Below are 19310 nucleotides of genomic sequence, written 5' to 3'. Positions count from 1 at the left end.
AAGTAAGATGTAAGAAAGATGCCAAAGGGCCAGGTCAGAAAAAAGAAAAAGTATGCAAGTAAAAATAAGAAATGGTGAAACAATGAGATAAAAAAAGACGTACAGAAGATACAAAAATAAGCATCAGCAGCTACATCTAAGCATTCCTCAGTAATTTGTCAATAATCAAACTGTTCCATAAAGGAAAAAACTTGAATACAACTCAAGTTGTAGCATAGCATAAAAAACATATGCTAAGATGGTATTACAAAAGACTATTACAATGGAGATGAAGAAAAAAAAAAATGATACCAAATTCAACAGGTGCACATTGAACTGTGTTTTTGATTATATGTGTTATAAGAATAATACCTCAAATTTGTATAGCTCTTTTTTTGGAAACTTACAGACAATCATAAAGCCTACAAATAAAATTGACTTACTGATGTTGTACTCCTGAACTTTGTTGATGTAGCTGTAGATGGGCGAGTAGCCGAAGAAGACCAACATCACTGGGTCGCCGTTGGGCAGGATCACCACGTGAGCCGTGTGGCCCTCCAGGGCGTAAAGCGGTGCTGAAGCTGGTTTCTGTGCTAACCAGCTACGAGTGGGGATGTTAAACAACCACAACTCATCTGTGATGTTAGCAGGGCCTGTCTCCAGCTTTCCACCGAACATATAGATGCAATCCTAAAACAAGAGAAGAACATATTCTTAGCTGTCAGCTGTGTTGTTGATGGAACTTTGAACTTCTTGTTGATACTCTGTATCCCTGAGAATATGCTACATGTGCATTTTTCAGACGTTTTTTGGATGATTTTCAGGGAAGTTTTCCATAGTTTCTCTACTATTAGGTCTAAAAACCATAAAAGTATAAATTGTAATAATTTACACTCTAAAAATGATGTAAAAGTTTCTCTGAATGTGTTTTGTACTGTATATCTAAATTTAATTTAAAACAGTGGCATCATTTCAGGGATTGGGAAGCTTGTAATTGCATCTCCTGATGCATTTTAGTCACTGTCATCAAAAACATTTTTACCTACACCCCAAAGTCTACCCTGTATTTAAATGCTATAAGACTCATCACACTAAGTTTGTACAGCAGGAGATCAAGTTTTCCAGGAGGCTTTCTTTGAACATCAGCTGGAATCGCCGTGATAGAATGATAGAGTGCTAATGCTAGGCACTTCATCAAACTACTCTGTTCAAATCAGGAGTTTACTGAAACCTCTAATTGTAAGGATTGAGTCAAATATGTCATTAGAAAACTAAACGCTGTCCTTCATTATCTCCCACTAGGGAAAGGATCAGAGAAATTCAAATTGTGTCGTCGAAAACTGCACTGGGGATGAGCTACAATCACATTACTAATACAGACCATGTTATACTGATGAAATGCTATCTGTTATTTTACTGGACAGTAATGACACTGAATGGCATATATTGAAAGAGGATTGAAACTTTAACACAAGATGCATACACTTTTACTTTACTCTTATTTATTTATTTCAAATAAAATGGTTAAAACCACATCTGAGGAGAAGGTGTTCTAGTCATCAGCTTGGGATGGCGTTCCATTCTTCATCCAGTATTTATGAAGCAGGGAAGAGAAAATTAACAGGTCTTTCTTCTGGATGAGCGTTAGTATAATCAGTATCATTGTAGCAGAAGAAAGAATCGACCCAACTTGAGTTTTTTTTTTTTCTTCCTGTGCTAAGTTCAGCGATTTACAAAGTGGGTCCTTGAGTGCCGGCTTCAGGCATGTTTTTGTTCTCTCCCTGGTTTAATGCACCTGGATCAAATTATGGGTCATTAGAGGCCTTAGGAGAATACTAACATGATGAGAAGGTTGTTACTACCACCAGGGAAAGAACTAAAACATGCAGGCTGTCGGCCCTCCAAAACCTACTTTGGACACCCCTGACATACACGCTTGTAGTAATTTAAGCATACGATTATATGCTGTTGCAAAGACCATCCCAGGTTTAACAGGTGCTGCATAAAGGGATGTCATACAATTTACTACTTTGCACTATAATTTATACTCCAGCCATAAAGTGTCCAGTTAAATCAAGAAAACGTTTACTAATGTCAGAAACGTTCTTTTTATCTCTATCCTCTTTTTAAACAGAATGTAAAAACTGTCTTGGTTGTCCAACACTGTAATGTAACACTTGTCAGAGTTGTATCACTGAAAATTATTCAATGATTTGTGTGTGTTTTACCTGGTAAAGAGCCAGAGAGTGTCCATATCTGTAGAGGGGTCCACTGCTGGCAGGCACCACGTCCCATGCGCTGGTATCTGGGTTGTAGCTGTGCAGACAGAGAGAGAAACTTCAGCCATGAAAGTCACTTTCAGTAAAACAGACCTTTACTTTAGTCAGTGGAGCTTACTTGAGCATCATGTGGTAGTTAGAGTAGTTGAAGGAGTAGCCTCCCACCACCCACATCAACCCAGAATGCACCAGGGCTCGGTGGGAGGCCCGGCCCAGAGACTGAGCAGACGGTTTAATGCTGGGCAGCATCCAGAAGGCCCCCATGGAGGGGACAGGGATGGTGCAGTCAGGACCTGACACACAGAGATAAGAACACATTTTATTTACACAACAATCTGCAGTGCTAGAAACATAATCTCTACAAAACTAGCTATGTAATATCATTCTTACTGGATGCTAAGGGTTTGTTTTTTATTTAAAACTATATCAAAGTAAAAAGGCATGTACAAAATTTTAAGTCTGAAGCAAACAGATATTTTAGTAATCAATCATTCTATGGATTATTCAGATGATTAATCAATTTTTTTTCAATCACAAATTTTGCTGTTTTTTATTTACCTGGACTTATTTTACACAGTATCAGAAATACATGATTAAAGTAAATACTTGAATTCCTTTAAAAAATAAGAAGAGAAAAACATTTCACTGCATGAAATGCAATAACAAGTTACTTTCAAGAAAGCATACCAGTTTTAACTGGTGATGTTAAAACTGCTACTTCAGAAGTTTTGGGTAGAATATATTTTCATAATATTTTAATACAAAGAAGGTTCCATTTTTTATGCAAATTATGATGTTGATTATTTCAACAATTGATTAATCATGATAAATTGTTTCAGCCCTAAGTGTATATTTTTTGTATTTTTTTCAACTGATCTTATTTACTGTAATGTTTCTGTTTCAAGAAGCTAAATTTGATGTTTTTCCTGTCTACATACAACATTCACATCAGATATGGAACTGCACAAAAGCAGTAGACTTTCTGTAATTTCATGATAATTTGCTTTCAGGGACTCAAACTGAAAATAATTTGATCAGTAATTTTTGAGGTTTTTTAACAAATTTTTGAGTGGGGTTGACTTATGATTCTCTGGATTTGTCACTTCTTTTCCTGTTAAATAAAAGTAAGAAATGTCAGGTGCAGGTTATCTTCTACTAAGAGGGAAAAACAGAATGAAAAAGGTGAGGAAAAAAAACTAAATATTTACAATTGTGTACATTTTACTGACCAATCCTATGATAAAAAGAAACCATTTATTTTATTTTAAAAACAGAAAAGATCAAAGTTTAAGCAAGTGGTACTTTTTGCAAAATGATTTTATGCCCAGGTTGGCATAAAACAAGAGGGCTCCACCAGAAAAAAAAAGGAAAAGAGTTAGCTATCAAACACTCATAGATGGGTTTCTATGTCCATTTGAATCATCTAATCTATTGCACACCAAGTAAAATCATAACATATATATATATATATATATATATATATATATATATATATATATATATAATATATATATATATATATATATATAAAATAAAGGGAACATTCAAATAACACATCCTAGATCTGAATGAATGACATAAATATGAAAATAATTTCCACCTGTTGTCTATTCCATTTGCACAACAGCAGGTGATATTGATTGTCAATCAGTGTTGCTTTCTAAGTGGACAGTTTGATTTCACAGAAGTTTGATTTACTTGGAGTTATATTGTGTTTGTTTGAGTGTTCCCTTTATTTTTTTGAGCATATATATATATATTGTGTATATATATATATATATATATATTGTGTATATATATATATATATATATATATATATATATATATAGATATATATATATATATATATATATATATATATATATATATATATATATATATATCGCATTTTAAGAAACACATTTATTCTTTCTGCATTTCTGATATTAGCCCAGGAGAGGGCAGTGCACCATCACTGAATGGAACAAGTGTTTTAGACATGCTATGTTAAATTAAATAAATTTGATCTGTTGTTTGAGATGAAAATTTAGATGAAGACGAATAAACTATGTATAATTTAATAAAGTTTTGAATTCTGATTGAATTATTCAGTTATCTGTGGTCATTGTATGATTTTCAAAAATATAATTTCCCTCCAAAACTGGATCAGGTTTAGCAGACAGCTACATGGAAAGAATATACTTTCAAATTGAGACAGTCCATCCCTTAAAAGTTTAAATGTTCCTATGTGTTACCAAGAACAAAAACAGCAATCCAACTTTAAACATTTTCCATAAAAATAATGTTTAAAATGATAATGTGCAACAACTAAGCAGTGATGTGTTGGTAAACCTCCTCCCAGATTTTGCACTTTAACGACGATCAAAACACAGCAATCTGAATAAATCGCCTCTGTGCATGGCATTATGGGAAATGTGGTCTTTGTTCTGACGATAAAAACAAATGGATGTGTATTGATCTGAAGCGTTGCACCTTGCCAGCTGTTGTTGCAGACGCAGAGCTTTTCTCCAGTCAGGTCGCAGTAGCCGTGGTCCGGGCTGCCACAGTCATCCCTGCAATATGGAATGGCACAGGCCTCGCCTTTCCAATACTCGTCACATTCACAATACACGCGGTCTGCCACTGAATTCCCCGCACTGCACCGACCGTGGGCCGAACAGTTGTTAGGACAGGAGTTTATCCTGAGGAAGCCGGACAGGAACCGCATTTAGAACTATGCAGTGATACTAATTCATGAAATAAAAATTCAAAGATAATGTGGATGTGGTGTAATAATTGTCAATATCAAGCAGCTCCAAAGCCATCAGAATGAAAGTTTATTTTAATTCTCTCATCAGCTTCCTTTAGTAAACAAACAGCTTTGTTTCTGTTTGGTTCTTTATCTGTCATACCTAAATATTTAATCAAATACATTTTAATTATCTGAAACAGTATTATAAAAACTGAATGTTAAATTTCACAAATATGAACGTTTACGTTAATTTGTTTTGCAGAATGAAAATACAATGAATGATGGGAAAGAATAATCTAATTTTATTCAGGATGGGTAAGTGTCCCATCCTGAAACTAATTTTTATCTTTGTTTTACATTGAAAGGGCTCTTTAGAAAACCACAGCATGTGTATTTTGAAAAACACAATTTGAACAAACTTACAGTGCAGCTCAACAACACATCTTAACCCTTTCATGCGTGAATTATGATCCTTTGTGTCAGAATTTTTTCCCATTTTTTATTTTCTTAAGGCATAAAAAAGGTAGGGAAAAATTGTAATGAAAAAAATATATATACATAAATATATAAACTTCATAAAAAGAAAAGTTGAATAATTCAAGACTGCTAATATCTGTAAAATAATCCTGGTTATTAATTTCCAACAAACCCAATGCACTTAAAAACAGCTTTGAAAAGCTAAAACTGCTGTTGTCAATCCATTTTCAACATGAAAGGTGTGCATTTTCAAACATCTTTTTTCGTTTTTTCTATTTTTCATTGTTTTATTAAACTTTCAAATTGCCATGTAAAGCAGTGGCATTTTAACTAGACAGAATGCTAATTCAAGATATCAGTAATGCCATTTTGACTAGTCAGAATGGCATTTCCAACTTGAAGGTCTTACCCGACTGAAGGTGCCGGGTGCTGAATTTTGTTTTGGTTACTAATATGGGTGGTCTTATCTGATCAATGTTACATATGTTTGTTTATCTCCTCTTCTATCAGGTTGACTTAGAGCTGAGATGGGGGGTGGGAGGTTAGGGGGTTTCTTTTTCCTTTTTGTTTCTTTGTACTATTTTTATGTTTGTTTGTTTTGTTGTTTTTTTTCTTATTTCCCAATATATAAACAATGACTGTAATTATATTACCCACTGTAAATATTGGTTTGAGAATAAAAAAAAAAAAAAAAAAGAATGTTAATTTAAGATATATTAAAAAGAAAAGTTGAATAATTGAAGTTATCTCTAACTCACATAGAGATTTCTTTAAAGGAATTTTGACTAGTTAAAATTATAATTCAAGATATCTCTAATTTAGTTTTTTCTAGTCAGTATTTACTTTTAAGATATCTATCATTTAATTTCCACTTGTCAAAACTACATTTCTCCAGTCCAAAACATACATTAAAGATATCTTGAATTGTGGACCATATAGAGATATCTTTATTTAGAATTATGACTAGTCAAAACTAAAATCGAGATATCTGGAATTTACTTTTTGACTAATCATAATTCAATTGTAGATACCTGAAATGTGTATTTGAGTTGCTAGAATAATTAAATCAATGAGGGCCTCGAAAGCCAAAGATGGATATGGGCTTGATACACAATTTTTAAAAACATATATAGACACACTAGTGTGCCCAATAACATATCTGATAAATGCATCCATCAGTATGGCAACAGTTCCATCAGGTTGGAAGGTGGCTACAGTCTCACCAATTTTTAAATCAGGAGACAAAACAAATATCTCTAACTATCGTCCAATCAGCATCCTTCCTGTTGTCTCCAAGGTAGCAGAAAAATGGATTTTGAATCTGCTGAATAAACATCTCAGCTACCACTCTCTTCTGCACCCCATGCAGTTTGGGTTTCGTCAGTACCATTCCACAGAGACGCCAAATTGTGTCTTCATAGAAACAGTGAAATCTCTGCTTGATAAAACCACCTGCGTTGGTGCAGTCTTCTTAGACTTAAAGAAAGATATCGATACAGTTAACCATCAGGCCCTTCTCTCAAAATTAACTCATTTTAATTTTGCAGAAGATGCACTCATCTGGTTTCAGTCTTATTTGTCTAACAGGAGACAATCTGTGAGTGTAGGGGGCACAATCTCGTTATATCTTCAATGTCCAGCAGGGGTCCCGCAGGGCTCTATTTTAGGACCAATATTGTTTTCCATGTATATAAATGACTTGCCAAATGTGTGTTCACATGTCCATTTCCAAATGTGTGCTGATGATGCAGTTATCTTTACATCTGCTAAAATCACCCAGGAAGCTTCATCTACCTTGACATCAGCTTTGGAGAATATACAGCATTGGCTTTTACAGTCGTCTTTATTATTGAACCAAAAGAAAACAGTTTCAATGATGTTTACAAAAAAAAAAAAAAAAAAAAACATAGAACTGCAGCGGTCCAGTGTGTTCCTGGGGGGAACAGAGCTTGACCTTGTGCAGGAGTTCAAGTACCTCAGGGTCACACTGGATCCAACACTGTCCTTTAAAAAACACATTAAACTCACAGCAAATAAAATCAAATTTAATCTGAATAACTTTAAACAAATCAGACCATCAACGACAATTAACTCCGCAAAAATGTTCCTGCACTCAATGGTATTTTCACACATAGATTACTGCATCACAACTTGGTCACTCACTGGAGATACATTATTAAAACCTATAGAAATGTTATTCAAAAAGTCGATAAAAATTCTTGATCAAAAGCCTCTGTCTTATCATTAGTGTCATATTTTGGAAAAATATACTATGCTTAACTTTGAAAACTTTATTAATTTTAAAAACAGTTGCCTTATCTACAAAGTCCTTCATGGACTCGCTCCACCTCCACTTGCTATCTACTCTACACAAAGAGCCGAGCGAGGTCTGGGCACCAGGGCGCCTTCCTGAGGAGACTTGGAGATCCCTGACAGGAAAACAACATTTGGGCAACGGTTCTGTCAGTCAGAGGGAGTCACTTCTGGAACAGTGTGCCGGCTCAGATCAGAGAGTGTTCCACCTATAGTGTTTTTAAAAAACACCTGAAACTGTTTATTAAAACTTCCAAGACATGTCATCATTTTAACTCACTTTTTAAAGTGTTTTTTGTGAATGTTTGTTAATGTTTGTTAAATGTTTGTTAATTCTTGATTGTATGTTTATAATGTCTTTTTGTTGTTTGGGTCTCCTTGTCTAAGACTACAGATGGAAATTAGCAATTATGCTATAATCTGGCTCATTTACAGTCTGTACAGTAGTGTTGATTGTTCATTAATGTGCACTGTCCTTAATAAAGATTAAAGATTAAAGATTAAAGATTGTAGATATCTTGAATTGAAGTCCCCATACAACTCAATGGTATTTCTGATGTCATTTCGACTAGTCAGAGTGTAATTAGAGATGTCTCAAATAGGTATTTTGTCTACTGAAAATATCATTAGAGATATCTTAAATCGCTAAAATGTCTAGTCATAAAACAATTTGAGATACCTGGAATGTAAGGGAGGAAAAAACGATTTTATGTTAAAACTGCTTGCCATATATGGTGGACATCGGAGGTGATATGTGCAAATGTTTATTGTCAACATTTGCATTTGTAAAGGTCAATAGGTTTACCATATGTCGTGGCCATTTATGTTAAATTTTGTGAATTATAATTTGTAACAATTTAGTTTTCTTTTTTGGGTAGTTAGAATATATTTAAGTTGATTTAGAATTGACATTTGTAATATTTTTTTGTATTTGGAATTGTTTAGAGTAAGACTGTTAATTGTTAGACCCTCCCATTAATTTGAGTAATTAAAAATACACCGGGTGCTGGGTGCGGGAGAAAATTTGTTTGGTAAATGTCTGGTGTGTTGAGGGGAGGTTGTAAAATGATTTTTTGACCACTTTTCTGGAGCATTTTGTTGGACACCTTTTTAAGATTAATTTTCATTTTGACTATGTTTTAAGACACTTTAATTATGTATTTTTTGTCACTATTTTTTCCAAGAAATAAATTATATTTTTTTTATAAACATTGAAGAAGTGCGTTCAAATCACCGCCTATTAACACCCACGGCCTTAGATGGAAATTTTGATTTTTGGGAAAATAGAAGGCCGTGACACCATAAGTGGTTATGTTTATACAGTTAAATATGTTAACTACAAAAAAAACATAACTCACCTAAATATATATATATATATATATATATATATATATATATATATATATATATATAACAAAAAGACGGTGCAGCCGCTCTATTTGCTGCACTATATATATATATATATATATATATATATATATATATATATATATATATAGTGCAGCAAATAGAGCAGCTCTATTTGCTGCACTATATATATATATAAAAAAATTCCCTTCTCACCCACCGCGGGTGGTTCTTATCCTCTGAGCTCGGGTCCTCTACCAGAGGCCTGGGAGCTTGAGGGTTCTGCGCAGTATCTTGGCTGTGCCAAGGACTGCACATTTCTGGACTGAGATGTCTGATGTTGTTCCTGGGATCTGTTGTAGCCACTGCTCCAGTTTGGGGGTTACTGCCCCGAGGGCCCCGATGACCACAGGCACCACTGTGGTCTTCACCTTCCAGGCCCTCTCCAGTTCTTCCCTGAGGCCCTGGTATTTCTCCAGTTTCTCGTGCTCCTTTTTCCTGATGTTGCAATCACTTGGTATTGCTACATCTACCACAACGGCTTTCCTCTGATGTTTATCCACTACGACAATGTCTGGTTGGTTCGCCATTACCATTTTGTCTGTCTGGATCTGGAAGTCCCACAGGATCTTAGCTCTGGCGTTCTCCACCACCTTTGGGGGGGTTTCCCACTTTGATCTCGGGGTTTCCAGTCCATATTCTGCACAGATGTTTCTGTACACTATGCCTGCCACTTGGTTATGTCGCTCCATGTACGCTTTCCCTGCCAGTATCTTGCACCCTGCTGTGATGTGCTGGACTGTCTCAGGGGCCTCCTTGCACAACCTACACCTTGGGTCTTGTCTGGTGTGGTAGATCTGGGCCTCTATTGCTCTGGTGTTTAGGGCCTGTTCCTGGGCTGCCAGGATGAGGGCCTCTGTGCTGTCCTTGAGTCCAGCTTTTTCCAGCCATTGGTAGGATTTACTGATATCAGCCACTTGGGTTATTTGCTGGTGATATATATGGTATATATATATATATATATATATATATATATATATATATATATATATATATATATATATATATATATATATATATATATATATATATAGTGCAGCAAATATATATATATATATATATATAGTGCAGCAAATAGAGCGGCTGCACCGTCTTTTTGTTATGTCTTTTAAATTTGTTATGTCTTAAAATAAATCCACAAACTATCACCACTGCTTCTACAACATCATCCGTGTTTGATTATTCTAAATTCACATAGGCCTGTGGTATGTTGGGGGTTTTATTGGATTTTCATCTGGAATCAGGATGTTTGTGAGTGGAATCAGTTCGTGCCTGGTGTATTGCTCCTGCCATGTGGCTGGACACACGAACTGACCAAACCTGTTGGACTTTATCGGCTTGTGTGTGGGGTCACTGAAGTTTGGAAAATCGGATTAAATCATGCCAGTGTGAACCAGACCTAAAACTCACTAGCTCTAGCTCTCTGACTCTGCTCACTATGGTAACGTTTAACATCCCTTCAAAATGAGATACAGGTGCGCCACAAAAACAAACATTTTACTTTGTTGAAAGTTTTAACTCGCGATAATGACTAATTGGAGCCCTGAGCTTGCTTCTCCCATCTGGAAGTGATGAGAGACAATGATACCTGAAGTCCTGAAGTGTTGCTTATGCACAGGGTGCTTGGTCTCTATGTGGTGAAGCAGTTTGAAGGCTTCATAGCGAGCCGGTCACCATATCATGCAGAGCGGGCTTGGAATGTGGGAATCACCTACTGGTCAGGGAAAAAGCCATTCTCCTGTCTCTTCTCTGGGCCTTTTCCCCTTCACAAAGAAACTTTCCAAAGACATTTGATCTGTTTCTGACTCATTTTTCTGCTTGTGGCTCAATGTTGGCGCACAAGACCTAACCTAGAAAATCCGTTAAAGGATTTAAAAAAAAAAAAGATCCTCCAGACTCAAATAATACATAAAATGGAAATATTTCATCATTTCTTGCTGGCTGGTACCAATTGGTCCACGGACCGGTCTGCGGCTCAGGGATTGGGGACCACTGCTTTAGGAGTTATCTGATGTCACAATTTTTTTTTTTTACCGGCAAGAGTCGTCGACAGTAGAAGGAGGGACAGGGTCGGCTGGCATGCTTTTTTGTCTTTCAGCCATATTGGATTTAACACACATAATTTCTTGCATTTGCAGCTGATGGCCAGTAGTTGATATTGTATTTTATGATGCATTAGTGTCCACTTCAGTAATTTATGTGCATTTATAACATAAAAATTCACAAGAAGCACAAGAACAAAGCTTTTAGATAGTTGTCCACTGTAGTGACTACTATGCATGAAAGCTGGCCAAAGTTGACCAGAGTTTAAAACATCAACAGCTGAGTTACCATGGACCATATAAATGAGCAATTTCACGTTTTGAAAATGAATTTGTGTAATGGAATTTCAAAAAAGTTTATTTGATAAAAGATTTCAGCACTAGATTGAAAGTGGTTTCTCGGCCATATCGGAATTACTGTATTTCATAAAACTGCAACAGACAATCCATGAAGGAGAAGTAGAAGACAAGTAGTAGTTGGGCTGCAGCAGGTTTTTTAATGGTTTATCATGTGAACAAACTTATCCATTTATGACCCTCTTATTTAATGGAAACACCACAGTTTCAAAATTGTGGGGATTTGTTTTACATTAGTGGAATATTGACAAAGTTTTGCACATATTTTGCCAATATGGAGTCACAATTAATGACTTTGTTCCTCACTTCCTACAAAATTTTTCATTCCCAAGGCATAATGTGACAGTTTATTCTTTTAGATCTTTTGTCATACTTACAATATTACAACAGCAAAAAAAAAATGTTCTACTCAAGTTAGAGGAAAACGGGTATCTTCTTTCAAGCATTGAGAGTCTCCATTTGGAAAAAAATCACATTATATCAATTATGTCCATTGTTTCCATTTTTTTATTTTTGTCCCTGTTTTTTATTTATTGCTTATATTTTTGGTTCGTATAAGTTTGTAAATGACAAAGTAAATGACTGTTGGAAGGAAAGCTTATCAATAAATATACTTGAAATGAGAGCTTTTGGCCTACTTCATGCTGTTGGACAGGCTCTAATTAAATAAATTTGTGATTCAGATGAAAGTCTGGCTGAAAAAATAAAAGATTGGCTTAGATTGCTTACTAAATAAAATTATTAAGAGAATCACTTTCTTGACTCTGGTTACTTTTGTATCATACCCTAAATGCTGACAAAAAAGTAACTACAGAATAAATATTTAAGTGTGCAAATACTTTAGCCCCACTCTTTACACATTTTTTATGCAAAAGAACCATATGTCATTTGAAAGCATATTTAATTGGACATCTACAACAAAAACCAGGAAAGAATCAATAAAAATTAGGGGTACATAAATTTATCTGTGCTTCACATGCAAGTACAATCAGATACATACATGATTAATTAGATGATTGAGTGGATATTAAACAAAATACTAGTCTATAAAATCACAGTTAAAATAAGACTGCTGTGGTAAATGGGAGTTATGGACCACAGGTGGAAAAATAATCTTTTTGTTAATATCAAAAGCTTTGCTACAGCACATGGTAGCCATGACAACCAGCATAACCTCCCAGCGCATCTTTTTTTTTTTTTTTTTTTTTTTAAACCAAGGCTATTATTATTAGCACAGACAGGTGTGTTTTGTGTGAAGCACAGATGAGCCAAGCGGCAACGCAGCACAGGCCAAACCGCACTACACAGGGTCATTATGTTTTTTTCATATAGTGTTATTGCTATTATAAAAGAAAAAAAATATTTTTTATGCTTGATCTAACTGATTTTAAAATAGAAAATGTTCCTTTGAAAGCTTGACATATTTTTGCATAGTGTGTTGATGTCATTTTATAAAACAAAGAAAACCTGACAGAGGACAGAAGATGGGCTGTCAAACAGAAATATAAAAGTCATAATTGGCTTGCCATTGTTTTATAAAGTAGATATGTAATTTTAAAAGAACCTTTTTTGACAACAAAAAGCTTTTGTAACGATACTTGTCTCAATGGATGTGAGTACTCATTTATAATAAAGTGTCTTCAGGATCCCTTGTTTGCAGATGGTCTAAGACAGATTGTTCTCTAGAACCAAGAGGACATCATATCAGGAATAATAAATGCCTACTGGCAATAATAAAAAAGGATAATGCAATCAGGTTTACTTTGCCAAATCATGCTAGAATTGTGGTTGAGCTTTTTCGAAGTAGAAATATTTAGAGTTGTGTTTTTCTCCCCTCGCTCCAAAAACAGTTGTCTGTTTTTGGAAACCCTTTTTTTCCAGAATTCTGAAACATTTTTGGAGTTCACTGCTAGCTGACGCTGTTGGCACTGGTCTGACAGCCAAAGCTCTGTGAAGGAAGGGGCGGGAGTGTGCATGCAAGAGTACAGTATAGGAGTAGGGTATGTCAGGTGGAGTAACTTTTATTTGTTTTGTATGGTACTATTGTCATCTTCCTAAAAAATAATGTTTCATTTTTTCTCAATTTTATTTTTTCTTCTTTTGTCTAAATCATCATTTCTGAAAAGGATACCGTTTTTTTTTTTGTTTTTTTTTCCAAGGCAAAAAACATGATTGAGACCATTTTTTTAGGAAGGTAATGAAAGTGATATTAAGGTAGTTCCCTTAATATCCCAGTGGAACCTCTCTTTTAATTATTATTTCAGATAGTTTCTTAGAAAAGAATCTGATGTGGCAGGGTGGTAAACTTTGGTTGAATAAGCAATAATAAAATTGAAACATAATTGTTTCAAAGTATTGGTTTTCTTTCATGTTAGTGTTGCTGAATTACCAAGAACCCCAGTTATTGTGTCCTGTGAGGCTAAGATTAGACAGATTTTCTTCAAATCAATTGGAATTACTTTCCATAGAAATATCCACAAATCTGTGAATCTCTGAATATTGAATCTCAATATTCACGGGTGGAGATGCTGTATTTGCAAAACTCATCAACATTCAATTGGCCAATGTGGTGTAGAAAATTAGGTGTATTACACTTTTACCAGCTTTGATTCAGTGTACTCCTCTTCTCACTGTCTGACCTGCTTTATTTTGACTTTTACACATCATCCATTTACTACAAAAAAATATATATATTATTGAAAGGGACAGTTGCGACAGACTGGCAACCTGTCCAGGGTGTACCCCGCCCCTCGCCCGGAACACAGCCGGACATAGGCACCAGCAACACCCGACCCCACTGGGGATAAGGGTGAACAAAAAATGGATGGATGGATGGAAAGGGACAGTATTATGTTCAATTCACTATTTTAGCTTTCCATCATGGTATAATGTTTTTCCCTTATCTAAAACATACCTGGAGTGTTACTTTCATTCTTTCATGCATGTTTGCGAAATTCCAGGCAACCATTCACCTTTGTAAAATTTTCTGGGTGCGTTAAGGACAAAGCTCTGAGTTGGAGCTGCATTTTCCAAGCTACCAAATTTCCATCTCACAGAGCAGCCCTCCCCCACAATTCCCTCAGTCTGCTCCTCAGACTAGTCAGCAGCAATTAGCAAACCCCTGGGAGTACTGCTGAGTTAATTAAAGGAGCTACTTCTCATTGTAGCGCTGATAAAAACATTGTTAAAGGGTTAATAGATGACTTCCTGAAGTTTCAGAAAGAGCAGGGTTTTTTAAAGAGACAGAGGTCCAATGTCAAGGTGTTATATGTTGCAGTGAAATTTCGTTTAAGTCATAATTGATATACAGTATATAGCATTTTTATAACAACTGAAGTTAACAGAGGTACTTGATTGTGCTATAAAACTGCGTCATATGCCTGTAAAACACCTAATACTGTCCCTTTAATTCAAGCCAAAGCTAATGTTGAATGGCTGAAAAACTCAAAGGCAAAATACCCTGGCATGGATAGTCAAATTCAAGTAAATCTTCAAAGACGTCTTCCCATATAAACCTTTCTTAATTGTTCCCAGAGAGGAGGTGACAGCAGTGAAATCTTCTTTGTACTTTACATTGTACAAAATTAATAATATCCTTTGTAAATATAAAAACATTTCTCACTATATGACAGCTGTTAGAAACTAGAAAAAGGAAATGTACCACCCTTCAACTTAATTTATGTTCATCTTGAAACGGTTCCATTTTCTGCATCCATGTAGAACATTATGTTCTGTAGTAGTGTTAAGAAAGTTTTCATTGTGTGTAATAATGCAAATTGAGGTACATTTGGTGTTTAAACAATTAAAATATGTTACATGACTATTACAGGCATTTTTAGAGGGAGTCTGACAGATTTTAGCGAGTTGTAAGCAGCTGTGGTCCTTAAAAAATTAGGATTTTTGTTGACTTCTTTCAGGATCATGCCGTCTGTTGTACTTGGTTGAAAAGTTTTTTTAATGACTTTCTCCTTAAAAGGACTTGATGTACAGTGGATCAGCTAATTCCATCTTCTAGATCGGTTTAAATCCTTTGCCAGGTTCACACAATGCTAAAACCTCCTTTCGACAGCCAAGCTAAAGCAAATACTCACAATTGAATGGTCACCTTCACATTTATAGCTGATCAACATAGGAGACACACAGCAGTAAAAACATGTAGACGTACGAATAGGCGATGTTGAAACCAGTCAGGTTGTACGCGGCGTCGCTGAAGAAGTGAAGCAAGGCATACCCGGATGTCGTCACCACCTCGGGTACCGACTCCTTCCCTTTTGCCTCTGGCACTAATAAACCACTGAGTGAGACCCAACAAAGAAATTCAGACAGCTCAATATCAATAATGAATAATGTGTTTTTAAGTGTTTCATTTTGTAAACTCTAGCTTTAAAAAGCATACCACTCCAAGAGGTTCAGGATTAAAGGAAAATCAACTAAACTAATTGCGGTCCTTGTTGAAACGGTGACAGTGATTAGCTCAAAATTAAACCACGCTGTGTTGCAGAGGCACAACCTATTTGTCATTTTGTTTGATGATGTTATTCCTCTGAGGACTGACAGCACTTTATTTGTTTGGCCAGTCACTTTTAATGTATTCAATGCACTGCAGTACCATACCCTTACTAGACTTGGTCTGTAATAATAATAAATAATAGCAATAATAGTACTTTTTTTTATATCATTATATATTGTGAAACCAAATGATCTTGGAAAAAAAAACTCACATTTACGTTTTTAATGATACTACCAGCAGTAATTCAATAAATCTTGGTTTGGAAAAGTTAGCTTTTTTTCTCCTAATGAACTAAATTAGAGATTGGACAGAAGCAATCTGGAAGGGGGAAAATACTTTTTCACAGTCCTGTAGGTAGTAATGTCAATGTTTATACAATTACCTGTTCTTATTTTTAAATCCAATTGTCAATTGTTTCACATAGGAGGGAAAATTGCCTTCTAAATAAAGGTAAGTAAATAGCAGGTGGTGGGTAAATAATTGTGGCATTGCTGAATCTAAGGAATGTGGGACATAAAAGAGGACTGCCCTCATGTTTGCTGGTCAGAAAAACAAAAAACCGGCAGTAAAGTTTCATAAAAAGTTTGTGTAGCTTTCAGGGATAATGTGAATAACTTCTGTATATTCTCTCAATTGCTGCCGCATTGTGGAATGGTTGCAATTATGAGCCTCATTGTTTGGCTATACGTTGCCTGCAGGAGTTCACAATTACAGACTTAATAAGGAGATGGCAAATGTTTCCCCAGTCGTTTCCCTATCTCCTCTCTCACACGCTATGCCTATTCACAGCAGCAGGTGCTTACCTGAACACAGCAATCAAGGGGGCATAAATGGAGTCGCCGTCGTAGACATACATGTGGTCCCAGCTGCACTCTGTGGCAAAGTGATTGAAGCGCAGCCGGAGCGCTGCATTAGGGCTAGAACAGAGTGCCCAAAAATATTTAGAAACACAAAGAAGGTGATAAATATATATTTCACAGATGCTTCATATTCTTCTCTCTTAAGGAATCCATAGCTTTTTTAACATCGATAGGTTGTAAACTGTCTCCTCAGGGACTCGAGCTCAGACAGGTTTTTAGACACTGTGACATTGTTTTTTCTTATAATACAACTGGAATATTTTCAAAAGGCATGGTTCATATTATTTCATTGAACCCTGGTACAAGTGGAAACACAGGGCTGGAGTTAGGCCTGTCACCACAGTTTTACGGGGCAATATATCAAGTTATGGCAATAATGATAATATTGCCATTTTGAGACCCATCCATCCAGCCATCCATTCATCTTCTTCCTCTTATCCGGGGTCGGATCGCAGGTATAACAGCCAAAGAAGGGAGGCTCAGATTTCCCTGTCCCCAGCCACTTGTTCCAGCTCCACCAGGAGCAAGGTGGTGTTCCCAGGCCAGCCAAGAAACATTTGATGTAGATGGTATTTTAATAACAACTGAAGGTAACAGAGTTATTCTTGAGTTGTGTAAAACAGAATTACGGAAAAATGGAAGAAGGTGTTCACAGGCCAGCCAAGAAACATAGTCACTGCAGTCCTGTTTCTTCCCCTGGGCCTCAAACAAGTGAGGTGTGCCTGCAACACCTCACAAGGGAGGCATCCAGAAATCATTCTAACCAGATGCCTGAGCCACCTCAACTGAGGGAGAAGCGGCTCCACTCCGAGTCCCTCCCAAATGACCAAGCTTCTCACCCTATATCTAAGTAAGAGAAAACCCAAACATTTGCTGGTTCTTTGAGTGAAGCAGCTTAACAGCTTCACTCACAGTTTAATTGTAATAAAGCTCCCTTATCTGGAGTACTCAAGTCAGATATAAACTATGGTTTTACACCAAGTAGAAACAGTTGGTTTAATCTTGATAGCAGAAATAAAAATAATAATAAAAGATTAGTACTTACTATCCTTCTATGAGCCAAGTGCATTTGGTCTTGTACTTATAGTTAACTGGACCATCTGACAGAGAACCCGACAGGTCCGTTAATCTGCAGAGGCGAAAGAGAACAACAGAGATTAATAACAACACAGACAGATGGGATCCAAATCAAACCAAGACGGTCATGGATTTTCTCTGGTTTAGCTAACCTTGAGTCAATGCTTGATTTTGCCACGACTGGATCAAATCTTGCAGAGGACTACAGGAAGGTCAAAAAAAGCAACAAGCAATGTGTTCTGACTTGCAGGTTCACCTCATACTGACCCGACATATTCCTTTCTCATGCACTGTCTGAATTAGAAACAAATCAGCAAAGTGCAGGAGCTTTTCACTTTGCTCATCAAGAAATGCAACACAAAAGGTCAAAGAGATAAAAATCAGACAAAAATCAATATTTTTCTTTACATAAAAAGAACCACATGTAATTTCTGGCGTTTCTGACATTTTCATTGCAAATGTGTGCAAATCTTAGTGACATTAGTGACATTCTGCTAATGTCAAAAAATTACAATCTGCTGTTGCTGTGTTTCCATTAAATGAGAAATCGAGGGTGTTTTCACACCCAATAGTATGGTAGACTCGGTGTGACCTATCTGGGACCTATTTTTAAAAATGATTTCAGGTCTCCCAAAACGCCACATTTGTGTAGACACGCAGCCTTAACAAAAATGTACTTTTGCGGATACAATTAATCTCATCTCAGAGTGAACAGGGCCTGAGTTTTAAGGAGCGTGGTCTGAAAAACAGGGAACACCCGGTAATCAACAGCTGTATAGACAGTGATGCAGCAAAAGAACTGTCAGATAAGAAACACAAGTTACAGTTTACACAGGCTCATTAAAACTGGAAGACAACGTACTAAAAAAGTCAGACAAGTCTAACCTTTAGCTGCAACATTCAGATAACAGAAAAAACTAGCATAAACAACGTAAAAGCATGGATTCAATTTTGACTTGCATGAATGTTGCAGGCAGCTGGTGGTGGTGCAGCCTGGTGAAAACTGACTCCCTGTTCTACGCTTCACTTCATGCAGACAGTCTGGACCCTCAGCTCTTGTTAGCTGGAGGCGTGGATGGCTGACATTCGGTTGTGATGATATGCCAGTTTGATGTTACAAAGCTTAGTGGAAATTTCCTGTGCTGTAAACAAACATCTTCCACTATGAAGGGAGTGTGCTGCTAACCATATACTTTCCTTTCATTGGCTGCATCCAGCACTAATGCACCATTTCAAAAAGTTTAGAAATGTTCTGGATACTAAAGAAAGTCCAACCC

General features: G+C 36.1%; 1 protein-coding gene across 1 annotated transcript in view; it reads right to left on the bottom strand.

Annotated features, from left to right (window-relative positions):
• LOC129353959 (attractin-like protein 1) overlaps positions 1-19310 on the bottom strand; it is a 245616-nt gene that overhangs the window by 198366 nt on the left and 27940 nt on the right. Inside the window, exons 2-8 of the mRNA XM_055023407.1 lie at positions 18002-18085; positions 16900-17013; positions 15752-15880; positions 4732-4940; positions 2377-2551; positions 2208-2295; positions 423-669 (exon numbers count right to left, since the gene is read on the bottom strand). Coding sequence (XP_054879382.1) covers positions 423-669; positions 2208-2295; positions 2377-2551; positions 4732-4940; positions 15752-15880; positions 16900-17013; positions 18002-18085 — 1046 coding nt within the window. The remainder of the gene's footprint in view (positions 1-422; positions 670-2207; positions 2296-2376; positions 2552-4731; positions 4941-15751; positions 15881-16899; positions 17014-18001; positions 18086-19310) is intronic.

Source organism: Poeciliopsis prolifica, unplaced genomic scaffold (genome assembly GCF_027474105.1).
Source record: "Poeciliopsis prolifica strain line A6 unplaced genomic scaffold, Auburn_PproV2 SCAFFOLD100, whole genome shotgun sequence".
In the NCBI taxonomy this organism is placed as follows: Eukaryota; Metazoa; Chordata; class Actinopteri; order Cyprinodontiformes; family Poeciliidae; genus Poeciliopsis; species Poeciliopsis prolifica.
The sequence above is the reverse complement of the archived record's forward strand: the minus strand, read 5'-3'. Positions and strand labels throughout refer to the sequence as shown.